This window comes from Protopterus annectens, chromosome 14.part0 (assembly GCF_019279795.1).
Source record: "Protopterus annectens isolate FY-2018-M chromosome 14.part0, PAN1.0, whole genome shotgun sequence".
Taxonomy (NCBI): Eukaryota; Metazoa; Chordata; order Ceratodontiformes; family Protopteridae; genus Protopterus; species Protopterus annectens.
In genome coordinates this window covers 52,350,200-52,376,347 of record NC_056748.1, presented here as the reverse complement: position 1 = coordinate 52,376,347, position 26,148 = coordinate 52,350,200, and the positions used below count along the sequence as shown (strand labels likewise).

At 42.5% G+C, this 26,148-nt stretch overlaps 1 protein-coding gene across 1 annotated transcript in view; it reads right to left on the bottom strand.

Moving 5' to 3' along the window:
* DLG5 (discs large MAGUK scaffold protein 5) overlaps window positions 1-26,148 on the bottom strand; it is a 3,463,687-nt gene that overhangs the window by 584,887 nt on the left and 2,852,652 nt on the right. Inside the window, exon 27 of the mRNA XM_044055764.1 lies at window positions 864-1,012. Coding sequence (XP_043911699.1) covers window positions 864-1,012 — 149 coding nt within the window. The remainder of the gene's footprint in view (window positions 1-863; window positions 1,013-26,148) is intronic.

The following is a 26,148-nucleotide window of genomic DNA, read 5'->3' as shown; positions in this document are numbered from 1 at the left end:
ACGTAAAATAATATAACAACTAAAGTATAGGATAACTGTCTTCAATACTTATCTCAACACTACCTGCAAAGTAATTCTTATAATGTTTAATTTTTATTGTTGCTCAATGTAAATATGTATTTTACATGGAGTTTTTCTCCCTAGGTCTCTGCTGAAGATGGGACTTGTGTCCAGTCACACTTTCCCAGTAAACACAGGACAACATATAAATAACTAATGCCAATTTCCCAACAGCAACAAAGTGTGACTGCGCTACGGTGGTGAGGGCACAGCTGGCTCATATATCCACTAGGTAAACACTTAGTGCTTCCCTGGTATCAGCCATGTGACAAGCTAAAGGCCCCTCCTTCTCCACAGGGTGGGGGGTACTACCAGTGGCTACACACCACCATCCTCTCCAACAAGCTCCTACTGGCACCCAAGCTGTTAACAGAACGTAGGTCGCCTGTGGCGCTGTCAGGGCTTTATCTCATCTATATCACAAATGGGTTCATTATTTTCTATAAATTTTGAGTCAGAACTTTGATATTTTGATCACATCAGTGTCTCTATCAGTTTTGAATTCCTGGGACTAGAAGATCAAGACGTCCTGGTGAGCTCTACATGGAGAAAACAACGTATATCTGAAATGGACATGAAAAGCCACACAAGACCCCCCCCCTCCCCCAAGGTTTGATGTTTTCACTTATTTTTTGTGGACTCAAACACCTTTACAACCAGAACAGTCTTAACAACAAAAGCAGAATTAATTATGCAGAGAGGTATGTTTAAGGTTATTAAAAGCAGAAGTCAGACTGGCTGCCTATTCAAGTTTCCATCTTGGTACAAGTGTTTGTGTGTCATCAAAATAACACATTAAGTACCTGATATAAAAGCCATCTCCAGGCAGTCCTTTAATCTTGTTAAAATCATCTATCCTGCACTGGGCCTTTACAGTGATGGTTTCAGCAGGTTTCAACATTTCTAGATATGCCTCTTCAAGTGTTTTATTCCGCATGCCAACAGAACCATACTGTAAAGATAAAAAAAAAAAAAAAGAAAAGCATTTAATATATGTGCAGCCAAGACATGATGAGTTTCTTGTTGTGCGTGTCATCTGGATTGGTAATAAATATAGACAGACACAGATAAAGACATACACATACACACATCACAAACATACATACACACACAGCAACAGCAGAAATACTCTTTCCAACACAAACAGTACATCTTTTATACACACTATCCAACATTAAAGGAAAAGGCATTTAATACCTCAAACGAAAAGTCATATTAAGTAACTTTATGGACACCATCGTGGCATTCTTTAGTTGGTTATCTACACACCTTCCGATAATAAGCCTCCTGATCTCAGATTATAGTGCTATGGTACAGCACATTATCCCATTGACATTCCTATTCTAGCAGGCACAATATCACTCCCTTTATACCGTATTACCACTCTTCCACTGTTTTTGGAGTATTCTTGGCCTTCCCCTTTCTTGAAAATTCTGAATTAATTTCCCCAGTACAGTGACTTTCTTTTGCTATGGACTTCTTCAAAGTGCTAGCCCTCATCAGTTACATTTGGCCTGGCGTAAAAAACCCAAAATACATCAATGCATCAAGTATTGTCAGTAATTCTTAACAAGAATACTCCAGACAAACACTGTGTCTCAGTCTTCTTTGTTACATCTGCTACAGACCAGCCCATAGTAAGACACTTGTCAGTTACTTCAGGCATGCCTGCATCGTAGCATACTTACTTTATGTTACATTATTAGTTATATCTGGTATGGCAGTATGTATCTCCTTCATACACAGTTAACTACCTATCTACCTATATGTTCACTTTGCTTGTTATTATCTAATCTTGGTATATTTTATATATCATTTGATAAGCATGAAGCATTTTTCCTGTTTTCCTGTCCAACCAATCCAGTACATTTTGGAGCCAGTCAGTCACCCCAAAACTGTTAGAACAGGAACTGGATGGTTTACAGTTTGGACTTTATTTCTAGATGTCAAGGCAGTTTTCAGTATTAGTTTTTGACTTCTGAAGTATTCCTTACTGAGTTTATTTGCATTTGTTCATGTTTTATTGTCAATCCTTCATCATTTCCTAAATATTTATACACTCCCTCTTGTTCATGTATCCCTGACATACAAAGACACACAGGAGCACTTGTAACTGTTGTGTTTTTTACTTCACATATTGACACACCATAAACATGTTAGCCTCTTTAGCTGACCCACTTGGCCATCTTTTTCATTTTCCACCCAACCAGCTATACTCCTGACTGCTACCATATTCTGGAGCTTGCTGTACAACTTCTAGCCTGTTTTAGTCCTACATACAAAGTATCAGCCTTCCTCTTACCTCCGTCATCTTCCTGAGTTCTTTTACAACTTCACTGCTATGAATCTCAGGACTCAACAACTATGCTAAAAGCCCTTCCCTCTTTTTTGCGGTCATAAGACTATTTTACTACCTATAAATGTTAACAGTCCATGCTCTGTCCATCTTCACTGCCCCTAAACAATTCTCAGTGACAGTTAAGAATGTTGGAACAAGCTCGTGTGTGCTCGTGACACTGATGCATGAAGACTTACCAGATACTTCTCAACATGAGCCTATCACAGATTAAACTGTATTCTCCCTGATATGCTTTGCAAGGGGGAACAGAGTGAGACCTCCTTAACCCTTGTATCCTCCTTACAGACAGCACAATAGGAAATACATTCTACATAATGTATACATTACCACTGTTAAATTATAATTAATTAATAAGGTATTATTTAATGCTTTTAAAAACACATTAAAGTAAACTTCTCTCTTTCACTACATGTTTCCTTAACAGAACGATGAGCAGCAAAGGGTAAAGTTTCTTATTTACGTTAAAATTACATCATAGCCCAGGGTTTTTGATCTTAGAATTCTCTACTTTTACATCTGTCTGCTGGTCATTTTTGCATTTTCTATTCTCCACTAACAGCCGGTCCTTAAAAAATATTAGACAGAAATTAACTATACAGCTAAACTCAGGCTCTTTAGGTTTAGTACACCAGAGCCCTTTCTTCTTGAGTGGGTATGGTGCAATGCTGAAGGAGCACGGCAGGACCCTTCCTATCGCCATGAATCACATGAATGAATGCAGGGAGAATCACAGGTAACTTGGTCAGAGATAAGCCACCAGTAAGATCTAGATTCTATCTGTTCTGATCTGCTGGCACATCAATGACAAAAATGGCAAGGGTGGAAATGCATAAAGCAACCTTTTATGGCACTGGATGTCAAAGGCATTCAAAACTAAGTATTTCCTGCTTGGAAATCTGAACAGAATGTTTGCAACTGGAAATTCCTGACTGACATGATGAGTCCAGCAATGACAGATCTAATCTGAGCACAAGGGAAAGGAACATGTGGGGGTCCAGTTTCTACACACATCTGCTGATACTGCTTCTGCTAAGCTTGTCTGCAATCACATTATGGGCTTAGGGCAGGCAAGAAGCCTGCAGGTCCACTCCCAGCTGAACAGACAGCTTTTGTACCAGCACAGTCAGACTGCACATCTGACAGTGCCCTACTGTGTACTGTCCACTTCCAGGGCTCCAGGCTGCATGACAGATCTGAACGCCATTGTGGCCAAAAAACATAAAACCTTTACTTCCTTAACAAAGATGTATTTACTCCGCATGATGTCTAGAAGATGAGCAGCTCAAACACACAAAATCTACTCTGGTTCCCTCAGTAAAGTCAGAAAAGGTCCCCCAACTCAAAGATACATATAACATACATATAAAAAATATACCACTCAAGCTTTCACACAAAAGGTGCTTCTTCAGATGTCTGAAACCAAAGCAAAACTAATGAAACATTTAAATAATAGTAATTAGGCTCATGATTAAAATCTAGTGAGCTCTTAAAGTCATACTGTCCATTCACCAGACTATAATTCAACTCACGGTTTTTGACTTAAGGACAGGATTTATGGTGGACCTGACCATGAAAGATTATGTTTAATGGTGTGAAATGAACTTTGTTTCTGCATTAAAAACTGCATACATCTTCATGCATGCAAACCCTTTTTATGCAGAAACCAAAAGTCATTTCACACTACATTACAAACAAAATGATTTTAAAAGTTACTTCCTAACGCGGAAGACTAAACATACACATTCATGTTTATGGTATTAATATTAGTGGGTGGGAAAGCAGAGGTTACATCACTTTGGGGGTTCCAGTTGTAATTATGTTGGGTTAGCATGGGGAAGTAACTGTGAATTAAGTTATGTAACTGCCACACTGTTAAATTAACAATATAAGTTGTGCTTAATGGCAGCACTCAGGAGCACTTTTATTATAGTTAGTGATGAGAGGGCAGGAGTAAAGTTGGAGTGGAACTGGTGGGGGGGGGTATTAGCAAGGAAGGGGGATCATAGGAAGTTACTTGGCTAATGGCCCTGGGGCTCTTACAACTCTAGCCAAGAGTTTATCCCCAAAAAAGAAACCACAGTCAGCACCTGTCATCCCTGTCAATGAGGGACAAAGGTGGAACCCCTGGGACAAATTTGTGGTTTCCCATCCACTCATCAAGGTTACACTTGAAGAGTGTCAGCGAGGTACTCTGTTTGACATGTATGGGAAGTCTATTCCAGAGACTTTCTCTCCAGCAGGTTTTGTTGATCTTGCATATTAGATTTACGCCTATCAAGCCGGTCATGTGCAAGGAGTTAAGACTTGTGGATATGGAGCATCTCTAGTAGGCCAGGGTCCAATATTGCCTTGCAAGTGAGACACAGATCACCTCTGAGTGGTCTCTACGATACCGAGTAGAGTGATAGTGATTTGAGCCTGTCCACACAGGACAGATGTTGGAGGCCATGGATTCTCTTTGTGAGGTATTTCTGTGGCCTTTCCAGTTGGTGCAGGTGTTTGGAGTGGTACATACCAAACGGGGTGTTATACTCAATTAATGGCCTAATGAGGGAGGAGTACAGAGAGGTAATAAGCTCCTTTTTTTCCTCTGGATGCAATCCCTTTACTTAAGAGATGAACCAAGTAAAAGGCTTTTCTGACCACTGCCGCTACATGATGGTTGAATGTGAAATTGTTGTCAACCTGAGTACCCACGTTTCTCACCACAAGTTGTTTGCTTATGGGGTTTCTGTTCATGTGGTAATCAGTGGGGGTCCATGATTTTGCCAAATGGTATGAAAATATATTTTTTTGTGTTTAACTCAAGCCCATGACTTTTGCACCAGTCATTTGTTGCTGCGAGACCCTCTTGCTGTATGTTAACATCATTTGGGGAGTAAATGACAGCACCCAACTTACAGTTATCTGCAAACTTGGTCAGCCACAGGCCTTTTGACTTTGCCTGGACCTCTGAGAAGTAGTTGCCAAACAGTGGGGGTCCCAAGACAGATCCCTGGGGAACACCACTAGTGACAGGTCTGTTGTCAGAGGTGGAGGCACTTTTTTTGACCATGTGGGTCCTGTCAGTGAGCCAGTTGGCCACACACCTGATGAGACAGGGATTTACACCACGTTGCATTAGCTTTTTGATGATGTCCAAGTCGGGGATTGTGCCAAAGGCCTTGGCCAAGTTAATGGAAGCTGTATGCACTGACTTTTCCTCATCGAGGGCCTTGGTGACAGTCTCAAAGAAGTCTACCAGGTTCAAAAGACAAGATCTGCACTTGACGAATCCGAACTGGGTGGGGTCAAGTGCTTGGAGAATGCCTATGTCCTGGTTTATGAGATCCATAATAATACACTCCATGGCTTTACAGATCAGACTTGTCAAGCTAATGGGGCAATAGTTTCCAGGGTCAGTAGTGGCACCACTGGTGCAAGGGAATGACAATGGTAGTTATCCACTCTGCTGGAATGAAGCCTGTACTTAGGCTTTGGCTGAATAGGGTGCTCAGTGGCAAAGCCAGTTCTTGCTAGAGGTGTACAGGTTATCTTGGAGAAGTGCAGGAGCAGAGCCAGGTAATGGTTAGACAATCTCTACTGTGATTTAAAGAATGAAAGTAGGATGCAGACGTAATGGATGTAGGTATGGCATTCCAGGCATTGGCAGCACAGTAAGAGTAAATACTATGTCCTGATTTAAGTGGCTTGTGCAGTGAAAGTTGTTTCTGGTCAATGGATAGCAGAGTGTAGTTAATGGTTTAGTAAGTAAGCATAGCACTTAGTGCAGGACAGGCTGCAGGGCAGTGAATAACTTTGTATGGGGTAAGCAGCTTTGTGTATGTCAGAAGGTGTTCGAGTTCTATCCATTTTAGAGAGGAGTGTCAAGCAATGGTGGGCTCTAAATGGAGTATTTGCTGCACATTTAGTGATTTTATTGTAGCACTGTTCGAGCTGTACTTTTAGTGTTCCCTGGACATGTTTAAGGACAGGAATACTGTAGGGAAGAGAAGGAAGGAGGTAGGTAGTGGCTAAGGTGTTTTTGGTTCAACTGGTGAGAAAGTGTTGGCTCTGTACAGCATACCTATTTTTGGGTAACTTTTCTGTATGGAGGTTTGGATGTGCAGACCATATCTGAGGTTGTAGTCTATTATGACCCTCAATAATTTAATATGGAGTAACTTTCATGACAGCGTTGTTAAGACAGAAAAATTCTGAAATTAAACTTTTCGTGAGCGAGTGATTTTAGGAAAGTAAAACGTATTTTGGTTTTGTTTGGATTTAGCATCACCTGGAAAATGCAAAGCCATTTTTTTAGTGGGGGTAAAGGATTCTTGGGTGATTTACTGAAGGTGAGTAACACTGTCAGATGAGCATACGAGTATGAAATTGTCAGCAAATTGGATTAGGGTGGGTTGTTGAGCAGATTAATGAACACTGTTAGTGGGGGTGTTACAGAGAAAGGGGCTTGTGCTACACCTGTGGTAATGGGGAGGTAGATAGAGAGGGTGGACTGCCATTTGACTGATTGTTGTTAATCAAACAAGTAGTTTCTGAATCACTAAACAGTGGACTGTGAGGACATTTGAAGAAGTTTACTGTGGCAGACTTTATTGAAGGGTTTCAACACAAATCTAGAAAACAGGGAGAACAATTTCTCACTGTCGCCAGCTTTGTTGATAGTTTCAGTGAACGTTAGGAGTGGCGTATTACTGCTATGTAAGAGACAAAAGCCGTGTTGAGTGAGGGTTAGAAGATCTTCCTAAAGGAGGTCTCTTAGCATTTGTTTCTGGACAAACACTTCTAGAATTCTGAAGGGGAGTGGTTAACACTGCTATAGGTCTGAAGTTTGTGATGTTGACGTACTGCCCAGTGGCGGATCCAGGAATTTGCAGAAGGGGGGAGCAGTATAGAAAGACGACATTTGCGGCATGTGGAAAGTAGATTAAAGCAGTTGGGGCTGTAGAAAGAGGAGCAGCTAGAGCTGCACTGACAACAGGTTTGAAAATATAGCAATGTACATTCAGCTGTACATCCTTATAGTGCAGCTGTGATACTGTAAAAGTAGGTAACTCTTATCTAGCACACATCAGATTTAAAGGTGGTACCAGATATTTCAAGGCATGCCTGGGAGTGACATCTGGTTGCCAAGCCATAGTCCTTTTTCATGATGATATGGCTTTACATATGCATTATGATAGCCTAGGGAATAGTGCCGCTGAAGATGATGTGACCACAGTAAGTATTGATAATGCAGGCATTGTAACCTGGTAACCCCAGATATTCTATTAACTGGTGACTCCACTGTCTATTAAATAGGTGTGCATATCACTGGGCAGTGTAAAGAAGCTTCTGACAGTGCTATGTCTGCCTGGAGGCAAGCTTAGGGACCTCAGCTCTGATTAAAACTAACTCTGACATGGTCATTGTTCGTGATGCAGTCAGACTTAGAAAGTCCTTCCTCTTACATGTGCACTAGGATCAAGTAAGATTATCAAACATCCTAACAAGCACAGGAAAATGACACCTGCTTAGTGAAGTCTTCTCATCACCTCATGCGGCAACTGAATATTGCAATATAACATTGGTATTCAATCAGTGGCTAAGGACATGGTGTCACAGAGAGGAGATTCACTGCTTTTCTCTGTTTATAGAGTATTTTAATGTCAATACATTACTGAAATATGGTTCAAAATGCACATCATAGATTCCAGTGTATACCTCCTTTCACTGAATCATGTGGCACTGGGAACTTATGTGGACATTGACTAGCAAGTGTCTATTGTTATAAGAAAGCCCTTCTATATTGCACAGCTTATAACCAAAGGATTTGTGTCTAGATCTAGGGATGTCATTGTCCCCTTTACTTTTTCCTCATTAGGCCATTCATTGAATATAAGGCCACACTCAGCATGCATTTGTCCAGACACATGCACCTACTACAACACACAGAAATACCTTACTAAATGAATACAATGCCTAAACAACATGTCCTACATGGACTGGCACAAAACCCTTTTACTATACTTGGTATCCTACAGACTGTGAAGTAGTGACATGTGTCTGGCATATAAGGCATCCTTTGACCCAATACTGACGGATTTACTGCACGTCAGCAAGTCAAATGGCATCAGAAATACTCAGTGCAGAGATTGAAACATCTTCTGAAACATCAGCAGAACAGTTTTGAGGCACAGGTATATCTTGCAGAGAATACCACTGCTATGGAACAGACTCCACATTCACATAAAACAAAGTTCATCCCTGTCAAGTTTCAAGTGCAACTTAGATCTGTGGATGGGAAACAGAAAGTTTACCCCAGGACTACCCCCTGTACTACTAATGGACAAAATCAGCTCCTAAATGTTGTATTGCATGCATGGGTACCCTCAAATTATCTAAGGTATGATCCTAGTTATTATCACTAGGGGTAATATACAAGTAATGACCATGGGAATGGGTAAGGCCAATCTCTAACCAAATGGGATAGGATAGTTTGAGTACAAGAATGGAAACTGGCTCACTGACATTTCATGGCCAGAACAGCATAGACTGCCACATTGTCAAGAGATAGACGAAGACTGTTGTTGCAACAAATTTGCTGCACTGTGCCTTGGTCATCACCCACTCAACCATTAGCGCTACAGTTAGCACCAATGTGTTTTAAGTGGGTGGACAGGATCTTTGAGTACACTATACAATGATACAAGTGAATGAGCAGAAAGGACACTGCTACAGCAACATTCATATGGACAGAGAGAGAGAGAGTGTGACACTGAGTTTTCTTATGAGGAGGTTGCTTATTTATACATAGAAGGTTTTCCACCAGTGCTGAGTTCTGAAACATACAGCACAGCCATGACAAATTTAAATGGAACAGTTGTGCGTAGAATGTCACGCAAAAAAGGAGAGCGCATCATAAAAAAGGAACACCTGAACATTCCTTCTAACACATATTAACAGCAAGTTTCCCCACATCTATATAAGTCTTATAAAAGCTACTAATGTTATAATGGGGAAGAGGACTGAGTCATCTCCCCTAACTACGTATGTACACACACACACACACACACACACACACACACACACACACACATAGACACACACACACACACACACACACACACACACACACACACACACAAACACACACACACATATACACACACATATATAGACACACACACACACACACACACACACACACACACACACACACACACACACACACACACACAAACACACACACAAACACACACACAACGTTAATTACAAGCAGGTTTATTTTCCCTATTTTCATTTATCATCCCTTTTCTGAAAATTTTAAATAAAACCTAGCAAAGAGGCATAAACTATACCCCAACAACCAGCAGAAAGAAAGTATAATAAATGCATTAAAGATTCAGTGACAAAATGACCAAAATGAAACAAACCACATTCTGTAAACATTTTAATATCTAGCATTAAACCAAATCTTATCAAATCCGATATTTACAGAGCTGTATTGTTAAGCATTCAATAATAACTCTCTGAAGTAATAATTCATTGCCTGGCTTTAAAGGGAACAACATCAGATTTGTAGTGTTGCAGACTGGCACATTTTCCAGTACCAGTCCTGTTTCTTTTAACAGCATATCAATGAAAACCAGGAGCACCATGTCATGTACAAACAGACATGTCTTCCATCTTTGAACATTCAACAGAGAAGCACAACATGCTCTAGACAGACTCCTTTTACAGTTCACATGTAACCTTGTGTTCTTAGACAGACTCCATTTAAATCCTATAACTTCCTTTCCATGAAATCAGCTGGATCATTGTCAAATGTGGCCCTAGGTGGGAAACACACCAATACATTCTGCTTACTAGTACTGCATTATTTGGCCATTTCTCGTCGGTTACCATAAACATTGTTCAAACCTCGGTGTTCACACTATTTTCGTTTTTACTTTTACAATGATCACAGAGATTTGGATTTAAATTAAAACTTCTCTCTCAGACTTTACAGCAAAAAGTCTGACAGTCATTTGTTGAACTAAACAAAACAAGTCTCACATTGAAAACAGACAGCATGAACAACACTAAACTTCTTTTCCCTTAACTCGCATTTATTGAAAATCCATCTGGAAACCCGTTAAACTATACAAGACTTTTTGGATTCTTAAGTCATCTCTAGAAACATGGTTAATTAAATCTCAGCTAGTAGAAAAAGCTAACAAAATGTTGATACTATTCTACTTTATACAAGAATCAGTGTAAAAGCCATGAAAGACTCAACTTTCAGCATTAGAAAATGCATCTTTTTATTTACTTTTGTTGAATGGGGTTGTCTGACTGATATGACAGGCAATGGGAGGAGGATAAAGGAAGGCAAACTGGGCATGCTGCAACAGACAAACACAAAAAGATGGAAGCAGTATGTAGACAATGAGGCGTACATATAGTGGTTTGGAGCAGCTACCATTCCATTTTTAAGCACCTTTATAGAGAATGGGCAAACTGTACATCGACATCTTGATTGGAGAACAAAAGGTGTCCAGCAAGGCATTAATGTACAAGTAATGCCTGCTAAAAAATGAGTCTGCAGCTTCTCGGCAGCATATCAAGCTATTCTGGAACTTGAACAATAAAAACTAACGGACACCATTATTTTACACTCACTAACCAGTACTTTAGCTGTTTAGCGAGCATAAAATAAAAAAGAAAAGAATTTCAAAAAAAGGATGTGTGTGTGTTTATGTCGGTGTGTGAGATTGTATGCATGTATGAGAGAGAGAGAGAGAGATCGATGGAGCTATTATTTTATACTTGCTAATTAGCACTTTTGCTGTTTAGCGAGTTTAACAAAATAAATGAAACAGGAAAAAAGTGTGTGTGTGTGTGTGTGTGTGTGTGTGTGTGTGTGTGTGTGTGTGTGTGTGTGTGTGTGTGATCGACCTTTCCCCTGGCAGCATCATTTAAGAGATTTCCGTACCTCTTAGCACAAGAAATCTGGACAGAGAGACACAAAAAAATGGGGGAACAAAAGACAGAAAATAGGGACAGATTTTAAATATTACTCTTATAATCTTAAAAAGCTGCTAGAATAACAGGGTTCCCATTATCACACATTTTCTGAAGCAGAAGTGTGTGTGTGTGTGTGTGTGTGTGTGTGTGTGTGTGTGTGTGTGTGTGTGTGTGTGTGTGTGTGTGTGTGTGTGAGAAAGTGGGTGACATGACTACTGGGAGCAGCAGCAGTAATGGGAGGGTGGCTTAATGTTTAAGGTGTTTGCCTTACAAACATAAGGTACAGGGTTTGAGTCTCACAGGGGATAATTGGCTAGGCTTAAAATGGCTCGCAAGGGCAATTAGCCTAGTACTAATCTATGAACCTATAAAGAGTACTGAAAAATCTGGATAAAGCCTAAAATAAAGGAGGAGCAAAGGCTCTAAAATAGAAACAGATTTTAATTATTGCTCTTATAAAATTACAAAGTTGGTTAAGTAAAGGATTTGTGTTAGCATAAATTTTCTGAAGGAAATAGAAGTCTGCAACTCAAATGTATGTCATTATTTAGTAACGTCAATCTCCAATGACTGCAAACGAACCAATTTAGGAGTAAGAGACCAAAAATTATATTTTAGATGTAAAATGCTTCCTCCAACTCCATTAACATATACTACAGCAAGTTTGAAACATTAGGCGGAGGAAGTATTTTACATCAACAATATACTAAAAAATAATAATAAAAAAGTAAAACAACAATTTTACAGATAGCCCATTCTCTAAGAGCAATAATGCCCTTCATGGTGTGTGTTAACATGCAATTAATGCCCTACCATGGGTGTAGAGGCCCTCCGCCTGTGACATCAGGCCTTATAACACACTTGGCGGGCATTAATTACACATTAACACAAAACCCAGTCAGGCATTATTGCTTGCTTACTGAATGATCACTTGTGATACGTTTATATAAAAGTAATCAAACCATATTAGTACATTCACATTTACAAATGTTATACATTATATATATTGTTATACGTCATATAATCAAAGCACCATTACATAAACCGTTCCTCCTCCAAAACACATTTCTGCATGTATTGTTCCCATTATTCCCATTTTTCTTTGTAATTTACTCCGATCCTTTTCTAAAGATCCCACTTCCTGTTCTTTTATCTATGTTATAATATTTGCTATGTCAAGAATAGTTGGTTTAGATTTTCATTTCCATTTTCTACTAATTGCTTTTTTTTTGGCAGCCACCACATAAACTTCTACATCTTTGACCAGGTCTGGACAGAGGCAGAACTAGCTGAGCTGTGCAGCATTTAGTTGTGTAATCTAATAATGTCCAATGTGGTTGCCCTGTGGAGTTTCAACAGTCCCCATATAGTCTTAGCATTCTAGGGTACAGAAAACATGACTGATGCTTGTAGTTCTAGGCATACAGTGTTGTCCAACAGAACCGCAAGGCATAATAATAATAATAATAATTATTATTATTGTTATTATGAAACCAGTAGCACTTTTAGTCGAATTCTGTACAAAGACTGCAAAGCAATGTTTAGCACTGCAGTCTGAGTGGTAAGAGTGAAAACATGCAGCTGCTAAATGACCTGATAGTAAGATGCATTGTTAAAATAAACTGGAGTTTTGCATCAACAGACCTTTTCTAAACAAAAAGATACATGAAAGTCTCACCTACAGGAATACTGACTAACCTTTATCCCCAACACTTTGTCACAAAATCAAACATTTTATAAAGAACACGGCAAGATATCAGGGAAAGTCAGAGACATCTTGCAAAAACAGGGACAGCTGAGCTGTATATTGATATCTCTGCTGCAAAATACACAGTAAAGCACATTCTTTTTATTTGTTTTTTTTTTTTCCTTTTTGTTAGTCCAAGCGGACTAATGAAAAAGTATCTGTGAAATAGCGGAGTCGCGCTACCACAATCACGATCGGCAACAGGGAACAACAATTATACTTTAAATTTACCATAAAAAACATTTAGATTACAAGACTCAGCACCCAATGCCAGACTTAATTGTTTAGCTGACAACATATGGATCTCCCATGGTTCTGTTATTTCACAGAGACATTGTCATTTGCCTGATTGTTCCTAAAAGAAAATTACATTAAAAAAGAAAAAAAGATTATCAGATGCATGCAGCATCCACAAGTATGTGAAACTGATCACACAAAAGCTCAGTTGGTTAATGCTTATACCAAGAATACTGCAATTCACTCTTTTATATTAAAACAATAGTGCAGACACAGTGCGAAAGTATATTTACAGGTAGGAAAATTGCTCCTGTGACAATCATGTTTATTTGACGCAATATGCCTGCACTCATTGTGAATGAATACTACCGTTAGGTTTTGTTCAACTGAGGAAGGAAAACAATACCAGGAATATCAGTAACTGCATACTTAAAGAAATGAAGGTGGAGGGTGGGACAAAAAAATATGAAGCATGCGTGATGGGAGGTTCTTCCTGAGTAAAGTTCAAAGCAGAAGGAACGCCCTGTTTATAGAAACTAAAAAACAAAAAAAAAGGCAGAAAGTAAAGACAGTTTTCTTGTTTTTAAAAGAAAGGTTTTGCAGTGATGCAATAAAAAATGTTGCCAAAACATTGGAACTTTGACACGCTCCCTTTTAACTCTTTCAGAAGGTATTTTTTTGTTGTTTTAATTAGCAGGTAGTTTTCTTGGACGCAGCAGCAAAAAGGGGGTGGCACGCACCCCTGCGCCAGAGCCTAAATCCGCCATTGCTGCCTTTATGTAATGGAGTGATGTGTAATTTTTTCCAGAGAGATGGGATGTAGGATTCTTCAATGGAGTTAGTTGTTCATAAGGCTTATGATTGGGTAGGCAATACTATTAGCTGCTTTTTTGAGGTATTAATTTGGGAGCTTGTCAGATGAGGTACAGCAAGGTTTTAACTTAACGAATTTTACAGTAAACGTTAGTCAGTCTGTTGTGTTTGTATAGGACTACGAGATGGGGTGAGGGAGCTAGTTTGTCGGATTTTAAAGGGATAGGAGATACGATGGGAGAATTTTAGTGAGTGAGGCTATACTGTTTAGGAAATAGGTGCTCAACTGTATGGCTATTTCTAGTGGGGTGTTGCTAGGTGAGGTCTTAGGGTTGAATTTTTGACCCGGATGTAATATTTGTTTAACAGATGACCAGAAATTTTTAGGTTTAGTTTATTGTTGTATACTAGTACAATATATTTTTTTGATGGCATTTATTTGACTTTTTTTTTTGCTAAATTACAGAGCTCTCTGAATTATGGTGATGTTCTGCTGTTCTATGTTTTTGCCACGGTCTCTAGGTTTTACCTCTGTTTTATATAAGGGTTCTGCTGGTTTTGGAGAGTCAAACTGCATTATTTGTGTTTACTCTTTTTTTTTTTTTGGAGGAGCCAAGCTATTTAGGATGCTTAGGAATGTGGTGTTAAATTTCCTGGTGGCATCATGCAGCAGGGAGGGTTTTTTGGGTATTCCAGTTCATATATGCAAGAGTATAACTGAGCATATCTGGGTTAAAGTCAGAGAGATTATGGGTAGTTTTGTAAAGTTGGTGTTTGGGTGGGTGAGTGTAGTCTATTGGCATAGTTGGCAGATGACTGCTGAGACACTTAGAAAGATTAAAGAAATGAATTTAGTAGGATCTTAAACAAGAATGCAATTTAATGTGGAGCTAAAGATTAGTTGTGTAAAATCTTAGCATAACCATAGATGTCCTTCTCTTCCATGTTGCAGTATTCTCACACGTGGGATCCTCCACCTCAGGTGACCCGAACATCCATCTCATATACAAAAGCTTAGCTGTCTGCTGCATGATGCGTGCGACATCACACTCTGGGACCATAAACTGTGGGCCATAAATGTGACATCCGCACGCAGAGACCTCAGAACTGAATGCCCGGTTGGACAATAGTCTAAAAGCAGCTGAAAAGATGCCATCCAGAAAGTGAAAGGTCCTAAAGGGGGTAGGAAAGGAGAAAGGAATACTGCAACATGGAAGAGAAGGACATTTATGGTTATGGTAAGATTTTACACAACTAATCTATGTCCTTCTATTCTCATGTTGCAGTATTCTCAGATGTGGGAGAGTAACAAAGCTCAGCCAGACAAATGGGTGGAGGAAGAAGTATCAGTTTCCAAGAATTCATGTAGGATGGCTTTTGCAAATCCTGCCCTAGCTCTGGAGATGCTATCTAATTTATAGTGTTTAGTGAAGGTGTGGATGACAGAAGACCAAGTAGCTGCCTCTAGGATGGTGGCTGTATCAAGGCCTTTCAGGAATGTCCCTGAGGAAGCCACTGTCCTGGTAGACTGGGTCCTCACAGTGTGGGGTAAGTCTTTACTGTGGGAGGAGTAGCAGAAGGCTACAGTTTTGGAGATCCAGGAGGACATGGTCTGTTTGGATACAGCTTTCCCCAGGGCCCTGGGGTGAAAGAATACAAAGAGCTGGTTGGACTTTCTGATGTCCTTAGACTTATCCAGATAGAACCTCAGTTGCCGGTGAACATCTAGGGAATAGAGCACTCTCACACTGTCATTCAGTGCTGAAGGAAAGAAGGTGGGTAAATGGATAGATTGGTTAAGTGACAGTTCATTGACGACTTTGGGTATGAAGGAAGGGTTAGTGTGAAGAGAGACTCTATCCATATGAAAAATGAGGTAAGGTGGAGAAGCCATGAGTACTTGTAGCTCCGAGACTCTTCTGGCTGAAGTAATAACTACAAGCAAAACAGTTTTCCAGGTGCACATCTTTAATGTGGCAGAAGCTGCTGGTTCAAAGGTGGTAGTTTCTCCAGAACGAAGGTAGTTGTAAGTTTCTCCAGAACGAAATTCAAGTTCCAAGGGGGGGAGGGGGGTTCCTCGGTGGTCTGATGTGAAGAACCCCCTTGAGAAAGAGTTTCACCTCTAACCTGGATAATAGGGGGTGGATCGAGAGGTAAACAGGTTGAGATAGCTGAGAGATGGACTTTCACTGAAGAATATGAAAGTTCATACTTTAGGCGCTCACACACATAGGCCAGAAAAAGAAGTTATGTACCTACCATAACGTTCCATGTTAGTTGTCTTCTTCTCGCCTTCTTTCTTGCTGATTGGGTTCGGAGCCGATCCTCGGCTCCAACTCGGCCATCTTCAAAAGCTCGAGAGCTGCTTACTGGCTCAAGGCCCCACTATATCCCATGATGCCTGGTGCTAGATACCCAGATCTCATTTGGTAAGTCTAACTGCAGACATAATAATAAAGGAATCCTATCCTAGAATGCATAAATCCTACTGGAGAGACTACTAGTCAGAAAGGAATAGTCAGAGAAGACTCAGCCGGTGAAAAATCAAGAAGAACTCTTCTCGGTCCACTAGGATAGGGGGATGGGACGCAAGAAAGAAGGCGAGAAGAAGACAACTAACATGGAACGTTATGGTAGGTACATAACTTCTTTATGTTAAGTTGTCTATCTCGCCTTCTATTCTTGCTGGTTGGGACAGCGTCCCTAGCACCTAAAAACCTGGGTGGCTCATCGGAAAAGACTCTTCAGAACAGTGGAACCGAAGTCAGCTCTGCTCCTGGAAACCAAATCCAACTTGTAATGCAAAATGAAAGTATGTGGGTTGGCCCATGTAGCAGCAGCACAAATAGATTCCATGGGCAACCTAGCCTGAAAGGCCACCGAATTAGCTGGCAATTCTTTATTCCTCAGTTGATATACGAATGTGATGATAGAAGTCAACCACCTGGATAAGGTTACTTTGGAGACCGGAAGACCTTGTTTACCTACTGCATAAGACAGGAAAAGTTGATCTGATTTTCTAATGTCTTTGGTTCTGTGCAAATAAAAGCGTAGCTGCCTGTGAACATCTAACTGATGCAACTTATATTCCGCCCTGTTGGAGTGGTTAGGGAAAAACACAGGAAGGTCTACGGACTGATTCAAGTTACTCTCTGAAGAGACCTTAGGAAGGAAGGATGGATTAGTCCTAAGAGCAACCCTGTCATTGTGGAACATGAGGTATGGGGGACGGACAGAAAGAGCCTGTAGTTCCGAAACTCTTCTGGCTGAAGTAATAGCTACCAGGAAGAAGGTTTTCCAAGATAAGAACTTCAGCGAACAAGAAGCTGCAGGTTCGAAAGGGGGCAAAATCAGCAAAGTTAAAATCAAGTTTAAATCCCACTGTGGTGGAGGATATCTCACTGGGGGCCTGAGCAAAGTGGTTCCTTTGAGAAAGGCTTTACACAGCTTATGGGACATGATACTGTTTTCCGACAGGCCAATGTGAAAATTTGAAATTGCTGCTAACTGGACTCTAATTGTAGCTGAAGCAGAACCAGCGCGGAAGTGTTCTGCTAGAAATTCCAAAATGGAGTGCACTGGGGCTGAAAAGGGGTCAATGCTTTTTGTCTCTGCCTAGGAAGAAAAACGTTTCCACGTACTAGCGTAAGTTTTTCTGGTCGCAGACTTGTGTGATGACAAAAGGATTTCTCTCAAGATGGGGAAATATCTGGGAGCCTGGCTACGGTTGGAAGTGGAGCAACAACGCTGTGAGCTGGAGAGTGTGCAGGGATTGGTGCACCCGCCCAATTGATGAATCAGGAGGTCTGGAACTAGGTCCAGAGCCAAGGGCTGTTCGAGAAGATAGGACTGCAAGAATGGAAACCATATTTGTCGAGGCCAGTAAGGAGCAATGAGGATCATTTTGCAACCCGAAATGGCAGCCTTCTGAATCAATATCAGTATGAGGGGGAAAGGAGGAAATTTATAAAGAAGTCCCTGGGGCCAATTGTGGACTAGAGCATCTCTGGGGGGATGCCCGGGGAGTGGAAGGAGGGAGCAGAAATTGCTGCACTTGTTGTTGAGGGGAGTTGCAAAAAGGTCGCAGCAAGGTTGGCCCCATCTACGGAAGATCTGGTCCGCAACCACCTGGTTCAGAGACCACTCGTGAGGCATGAGAATTGCTCTGCTCAGTCTGTCTGCTATAACGCTGGACTTCCCAGGGATGTGCGTTGCAATCATAAACCGTTGGGAAGAGATCACCCACTGTCATAGTCTGAGTGCTTCTCGACATAGGGGGTAGGACCTGGTTCCGCCCTGCTTGTTGATGTACCACACTACGGACATATTGTTTGTTTGGACTGCAATGGTCCCGATAGGAAGAGAGTTCTGAAGAGCCTGCAATGCTAATAGCACGGCCCTCATCTCCAAGACATTTATGTGCAGATGATACTCGTGAGGTTGCCAGGTGCCTTGGACTGTTTTGCCCTGATAATGCCCCCCCCACCCGATCAGGGAGGCGTCCGTGGTCACTATAGCCACTAGAGGGGGAAGAACAAATGGTCTGCCGTGGAGCACTGATGTGGAGACCATCCACCACGCAAGGTGTTTCTTGCATGCCTGAGTGATCATAATCGTGTAAGACATGGGAAGTTGCTGGAAGGACCATTGGGTGAAAAGAAGCCACTGGAGAATCCTCATGTGAAAACGAGCTAGGGGAACAAGTATGATAGCTGCTGCCATGAGACCTAGTGTTTGAAGGACAAACCTGGCTTGAATCCTTTGGCATGCTAATAAAACCTTGACATGCTGACGAATCACTGAAACCCTGTCTGGTGGGAGGCTCGCTAACATGTCTTTGGTATTTAAATTTGCACCTGCAAAGGTGATAGATTGACAGGGCAACAATGCAGACTTTTCGAAATTTATTGTGATACCTAGCCTGGAGCAAATGTCGATGATGCAGTCTCTGGCTCACAGAAGGTGATGTCTGGTGGTAGCAGTGAGGAGCCAGTCGTCGAGATATGGAAACACTTGGAATCCTTGCCATCTCAGATGAGCGGTAACTACTGTCATACATTTGGTAAACACCTTGGGGGCTGTGGTGAGACCACAGGGCAGAGCTCTGAAATGATAATGGCTGGCTCCCAGCCGGAAGCGAAGGAATCTTCGGAAGTGTCTGTCCATTTTTATGTGGTAGTACGCATCCTGAAGATCTATGGAGCACATCCAATTGTCCTGACCCAGAAAGGGTAAAATGGACTGAAGCGTGACCATCCGGAATTTTGTTCTTTGTACAGACTTGTTTAGTCTGCTGAGATCCAAAATGGGTCTCCAGTCCCCTGTCTTTTTTGGTACCAAAAAGAACCTTGAGTAAATTCCGGATCCTTGTTGGTCTGCTAGGACTTGCTGGATGGCCATTTTTCTTAGCAGTTTTAAGACTTCTAGCACTGCTTGGTCCCTTAGATTGGATAGAACATCTGGAAGGGACTTGTATGACTTTAAGGGGGTGTGAACGAAAGGGATTTTGTAGCCTCCGGATATGACGGACTGTACCCATTTGTCTTGTGTTATGTCTCGCCAGGCTCCAGGGTACAGTAATAGTCTTCCCCCGAATGCCTCCAGAGGTGAGCAGCCGGGCAAACCCTTCAGGGATGCTGGAAGGGCTTGTCAGAGAAGGATTCTCTGCTGCCCTGGTGTTGCGGACCCCCTCTGCCACGAGGGCAGCATCTGTTATTGTTCCCTCCTCTGCCCCTGGAGGGAAACTCACCACGTGTGTCCAGCAAGGCTCCTTGGGATTTCCGGAACCACATCTTCCCACTCTTCTGACCCTTAGGATATGGTCTGGAAGGAGTGAAAATGGACTCCTACAGCAGAGAGTCTTGCCTTCCTGCTCACACCTGGTAAGGGTATCTTTCACCTGTGATCCAAAGAGAGAGGAACCATCAAAGGGGGTGTTGGTGAAAGACACTCTGAAAGGTTCCGCAAAGTTACATAGCCGCATCCAAGCGTGCCTCCTTAGGGCCACGCCTGTGCCTGCAGCTCTACTCGCACCATCGGCTGCATACAAAATGAGCTGCATGGAGGAATTTACCACAGAATTAAGAGTCGCCAGCTGGGAGGCTGCCTTAGCCTGGGCCCCCTCAGCTGATGGATCTTGGAGGGTGTCTCCAAGCTCTTTCAGGAGATCCCTCTGAAGATGGGTAAAGTGGCACAGGTAATTCAGGGACTGCATGGAAAAGGTCGCTGAAGAGAACATCCGCTTCCCATATCTGTCCATCGTCCTGGACTCCTTATTAGGGGGATGGATAGATGAAGAAGTTTCAGCCAACTCCTTCTTTGTGACCGCTGCTACCACCATGGCATCAATGGGGACACCCTTGGTCAAGAACTGTTTGTCCTGTGGGGCAGTAATGAATTTTGCAGGTCTTCCAGGGGTCGGTTCCACTGTGTCTGGAGCCGTCCACACCTTTCGATCCACCATAGACATCAGTGGGTCGAAAGGCGGAGACACCCAGGAGGTGGAAGGTCGGGATCCAAACGCATCCAGAAATACTGACTCATCCTCAGAAGGGCTTAGGGTAGTCCAGTTTCCCCTCTGCCTAAGCATCTCAAGGATGTCTGAGAAGGAGACATCTTCAGAGGGGGATCTTGGGGACCCTTCTGACTCCTCTAAGTCGGTATCCGATGTAATAGACTCGGGGGAGCCAACATGCTTCCTCTTGCATTTTCTCTTGCGAGGTGGCTCCTCTGAAAGATCAGGGGAGGCCTCAGAAGAGGAGGATACACCCAAGGGGGTGTCCTGGAGTGCTGGATCCCCACACTTAGGGTCTGGAAGAGGGGAAGAGGCTGATGCAGGCACCCTAGGGGGAGGAGCCGATGGGGTCGATCATGGGACTGACTCAGGGGCCAGCACACTCATCACCTTGAAGGCGTCCCTGCCCGGATGCAGAGAAGGCTCAGGCTCCGATGAAACCAAAAGCCCTCCCCACACTGAGGGAGATGGCTCCGAGGCAGATGTGGGAGCCGAGCTCACCTGCGCCGAAGCACCGAGAGGGAGAGCGGGGTCGGACAAGGGTCCGATGCCACTCGCCCCCTCATAGCCGACGAGGGAGTCTCGGCGCCCAGATCCCTCCAGGGAAGGTACCATGGAAGGGATCGGAGTCAACGAAGGAACCGAAAGGGAGGGTATCGACGCCGACGGTTCCACGACTCGAACCCCAATGAACTCCGGCTCCGAGCTCAAAGGAAGAATGGGAGGAGGAATATCAATAGCTGTGGACGAGCCGACTCCTGATGAGGAGGACTGGAGAAGATTTTGGTAAGGGCCTGCGACTTCAAGAGCCTACTGACCACTCTTTCCAAATCAAGGTACGAATTTCTAGAGGACCGAGAAGAGTGGGATGATCGGTGTCTACGCTCTGATTGCAGAAGGGGTGACTTTGGAGCCGAACATATCGACTCCAAAGAAGGAGACCTGGATCTCTTTCGACTCTCAGCCGGCTCCGAAGACCATGTCGGATCCGACTGGGAGGGAGGGACATCGGTTCCAGCCAGAGCCGAAATGGATTGTGTGGCTTCACTCAACGACGGCTCCGAACTGGGAGCCGATGGTTTAGGTGGCCTGGAAGATTTCACCGGCTGAGACTTCAATGGTGAATCTTGGGGTTTAAGCAGACCCCTCAGAATCAATTTATTTTTGCGCTCCTGCAGGACTCTTGGACTGAAGGCATGACAGATAGAGCAAGAGTCCTGCAGGTGCACAGCGCCCAGACAATAAACACAAGAAGTGTGACCATCTGTCAGAGACATCTTCTGACAGCATGAGTCACACTTCTTGAATCCGGACGGTTTTGGATCCTTGGACATTCTTGGAAGAAAACCAAGGACAAGTTTTCACACAAAAAGTTAAGGTAACCGATGAAAAATATTAATACCCTACAGTTACCACAACCCACACAAGTACTACTACCAAAGGGAAAACCAAACTTATCACTAACACTACAGGTTATAGAGTTTTTTTTTTTTTTTTTTTTTAAAGGTGATAGAAAAGAAAGGTTAACCTCTAACTCAAACTGAAAGAACCTTTCTGTAGAAAAAGGAGAGAAGGGGGAGGGGAAACTCTCTAATTTAAACAAGTTTCTTAGGAAGGGAAAGCTATTTAGAGGAAAAAAAACTAACTACAATGAATAAAGTCTAACTAACGACTAATTCTACACTACAATACAGTAATTTTACAGGAAAATAACAGTAATAACAAAGAAGTTTATACGACCAGAGCCAGTAGAACAATCTCGTAGCAAACGAGATCTGGGTATCTAGCGCCAGGCATCATGGGCTATAGGGGGGGCCTCGAGCCAGTAAGCAGCTCTCGAGCTTTTGAAGATGGCCGAGTCGGAGCCAAGGATCGGCTCCGAACCCAACCAGCAAGAATAGAAGGCGAGATAGACAAGTTAACATCTAAAGGTATATCCACCTGAAAGAGGTCTACTTGCCTTTGAAGACACCGGGTAGAGAAAGTACAGTTGTGTACACTTACCATAAATGTAGATGTTCAAGTGTATTCTCTGTTACAGTCATCACACTTGGGTTATCTGCCTGCAGGTAGCTCTCAGTTGGCCCAAATACTAGAGACTTAGTATTTCTGCGTCGGTTGCTGTCGCTTCAAGACTGATGTCAGGTCGTCAAGCATATAAAAATAGGCAGCCGACGCCATTACATCAGTTTTTCTTGTCCCAAATGTCAGGAGCCCCCCCAAATAGGAAACTAAGTTATGGTGGGAAAAACACAACCAGTAAAAAGTAAATACCAACAGCCCTGTAAGGGGTGAGAAAGAGAGCCAAGGGGGTGGAGGGTGGGAAACCAGGACTGCAAGTGAATACACTGGAACATCTACATTTATGGTAGGTACACAACTGTACTATGTTCTTCGTGTTTCACTGTTGCAGTCATCACACTTGGGTAGATACATTGAATACACTCGAACATCTACATTTATGGTAAGTGTACACAACTGTACTATGTTCTTCGTGTTTCACTGTTGCAGTCATCACACTTGGGTAGATACAGTGAATACACAACATCTACATTTATGGTAAGTGTACACAACTGTACTATGTTCTTCGTGTTTCACTGTTGCAGTCATCACACTTGGGTAGATACACTGAATACACTCGAATATCTACATTTATGGTAAGTGTACACAACTGTACTATGTTCTTCGTGTTTCACTGTTGCAGTCATCACACTTGGGTAGATACACTGAATACACTCGAATATCTACATTTATGGTAAGTGTACACAACTGTACTATGTTCTTCGTGTTTCACTGTTGCAGTCATCACACTTGGGTAGATACACTGAATACACTCGAACATCTACATTTATGGTAATTGTACACAACTGTACTATGTTCTTCGTGTTTCACTGTTGCAGTCATCACACTTGGGTAGATACACTGAATACACTCGAATATCTACATTTATGGTAAGTGTACACAACTGTACTATGTTCTTCGTGTTTCACTGTTGCAGTCATCACACTTGGGTAGATACACTGAATACACTCGAATATCTACATTTATGGTAAGTGTACACAACTGTACTATGTTCTTCGTGTTTCACTGTTGCAGTCATCACACTTGGGTAGATACACTGAATACACTCGAATATCTACATTTATGGTAAGTGTACACAACTGTACTATGTTCTTCGTGTTTCACTGTTGCAGTCATCACACTTGGGTGGATTCCCAAAGCTGAAGAAATGGGTGGAGGCAGTCAAGGAGAGTCAGGGCTGGCTAGAATGCTCTGCAGGACTGCAGAGGCAAACCCTGCCCTGGATTTGGAGAAGAGAGGCAGGTGGTAATGCTTCATAAAAGTGGGAACAGATGTCCAGGTAGCAGCTTCCAGAATGTCCCTGGTAGGGACTCTGCTGAGGAATGCTGAAGAGGAAGACGCCCTAGTGAAATGTGTTCTGACCCCCTTAGGGGTTGGTTTCCCATGGTGTTTGCAGCACAAATGGATACAGTGTGCTATCCATTTGGAAATTGTTTGTTTAGCAATGGCTTTGCCCTCTGCCCCTGGTGCAAAACTGACTAGTAACTGGTCAGATTTCCTGAAGGCCTTAGTCCTCTCAAGGTAGAAAGTACAGTTTTGTACCTACCATAAATGTAGATGTCCGAACTGGATAGCATCTGCAGTCATAACAAATGGGTTGTCCTGTCGTCAGGCAGCCCTTCGGTCGGCCGGATTCCAAAGTCTGGGTCCGGCTTCGGCTGATGTCGCACTTCACCCGACGTCATCTCTGCTGGTCTTCGGGTATAAAGGCATCAGCCGACGCCATTTTCCTCAGTGTTTCTTGCCCCAGATGCCAGTTGCCCTCTTGGAAGGCTAAATTTTGGATAAATGCCAATGTTTCCAAAAAAGATAGAAGGCAAACACAAAAAATAAGCATGTATGTACATATATACAAACAAATACACCATAAGAGACTCCCCCCCCCCCAGCTAGCTATTAGGAGGGTAAATACCCTAGGAGTACCACAGAGGGGAAGGAGGGAGGGTAATCCTGACTGCAGATGCTATCCAGTTCGGACATCTACATTTATGGTAGGTACAAAACTGTACTATGTCCTTCATGGATGCATCTGCAGTCATAACAAATGGGTAGAATACCATAGCCAACTAGGGGAGGAGGAAGAAAAAATTATGGTGTGGTTAGGATCCCTTGCAGTACAGCAGTGGCAAACCCTGCTCGGGATCTAGAATACAGAGGTAAATTATAATGCTTGGCAAATGTATGCACGGAGGTCCAAGTAGCCGCCTCAATAATGTCCTTGGTTGCCACTCCTCGAAGAAAGCTGTGGTAGTGGCTGTAGCCCTTGTAGAATGAGGCCTTATGTTCTGTGGAATTGGTTTTCCATGGTAGGAGTAACAGAATCTTATGCAATTTCCTATCCATTTGGAGATTGTCTGTTTGGAAATTGCTTTTCCTTCCCTTCCTGTTGCATAGGCTACAAAAAGCTGGTCAGTTTTTCTGTTACTTTTGGTTCTGTCCAGGTAGTAGCGTAGCTGTCTATGTACATCCAAGGTATGCAGCATTCTTTCCCCTCTGTTTTGTGGATTGGGGAAGAAGGTAGGTAGGTGGATTGCCTGGTTTAAAGACACTCTGGATACCACCTTAGGCATAAATATAGGATTAGTTCTCATGGACACCCTATCTTGATGGAAGATTAGGAAGGGTTGTACTGCCATTAAGGCCTGTAGTTCAGAAACCCTCCTTGCTGAGGTAATTGCCAGTAGGAAAGCAGTTTTCCATGACAGGTGCTGTAGATCTGCTGTTGCTGCTGGTTCAAACGGAGGAGTGTCAACTTTTCTAGCACAAAGTTCAAGTCCCATGCTGGTAATGGTGGTTTCCTAGGAGGTTTTACATTCTTGATCCCTCTGAGGAACTGCCTGAGTAGAGGATGTGAAAAGACAGGTGGATCAAAGCTGTATTCTGCTGAAATAGCTGATGCATGTATCTTGATGGAGGAATAGGACAGGCCTGTATGTAGAAGCTCTGCCAAATACTCCAGAATGTTAGCAATATCTATATTCGACACATCTTTTCCTCTTTCAGCACTCCAAATGACAAACCTTTTCCATTTTCCTGCATAGTTCCTTCTTGTTGAAGGTCTGGGCTTCAAGGATAATGTCTTTAACCCTTTGGGAAAGATCTGGATTAGTTGCTGCTATGTGATGTTCCAGGCAGTCAGTTGCAAAGTTTTTAGGTTTGGATGCATGATGCTGTAGTTGTTCTGAGTTAACATCAAAGGCATCAGGGTATTGACCACATTTTCTCCGAGACATGCTCCTCAGCAATGGGTACCAGTGTTGTCTTGGCCAGTTCGTAGCTATCAGGATTATCCTTGGACGTTCCTCTTTGATTTTCAGTAATACCTTGTGTATCAAGGGAAGAGGTGGA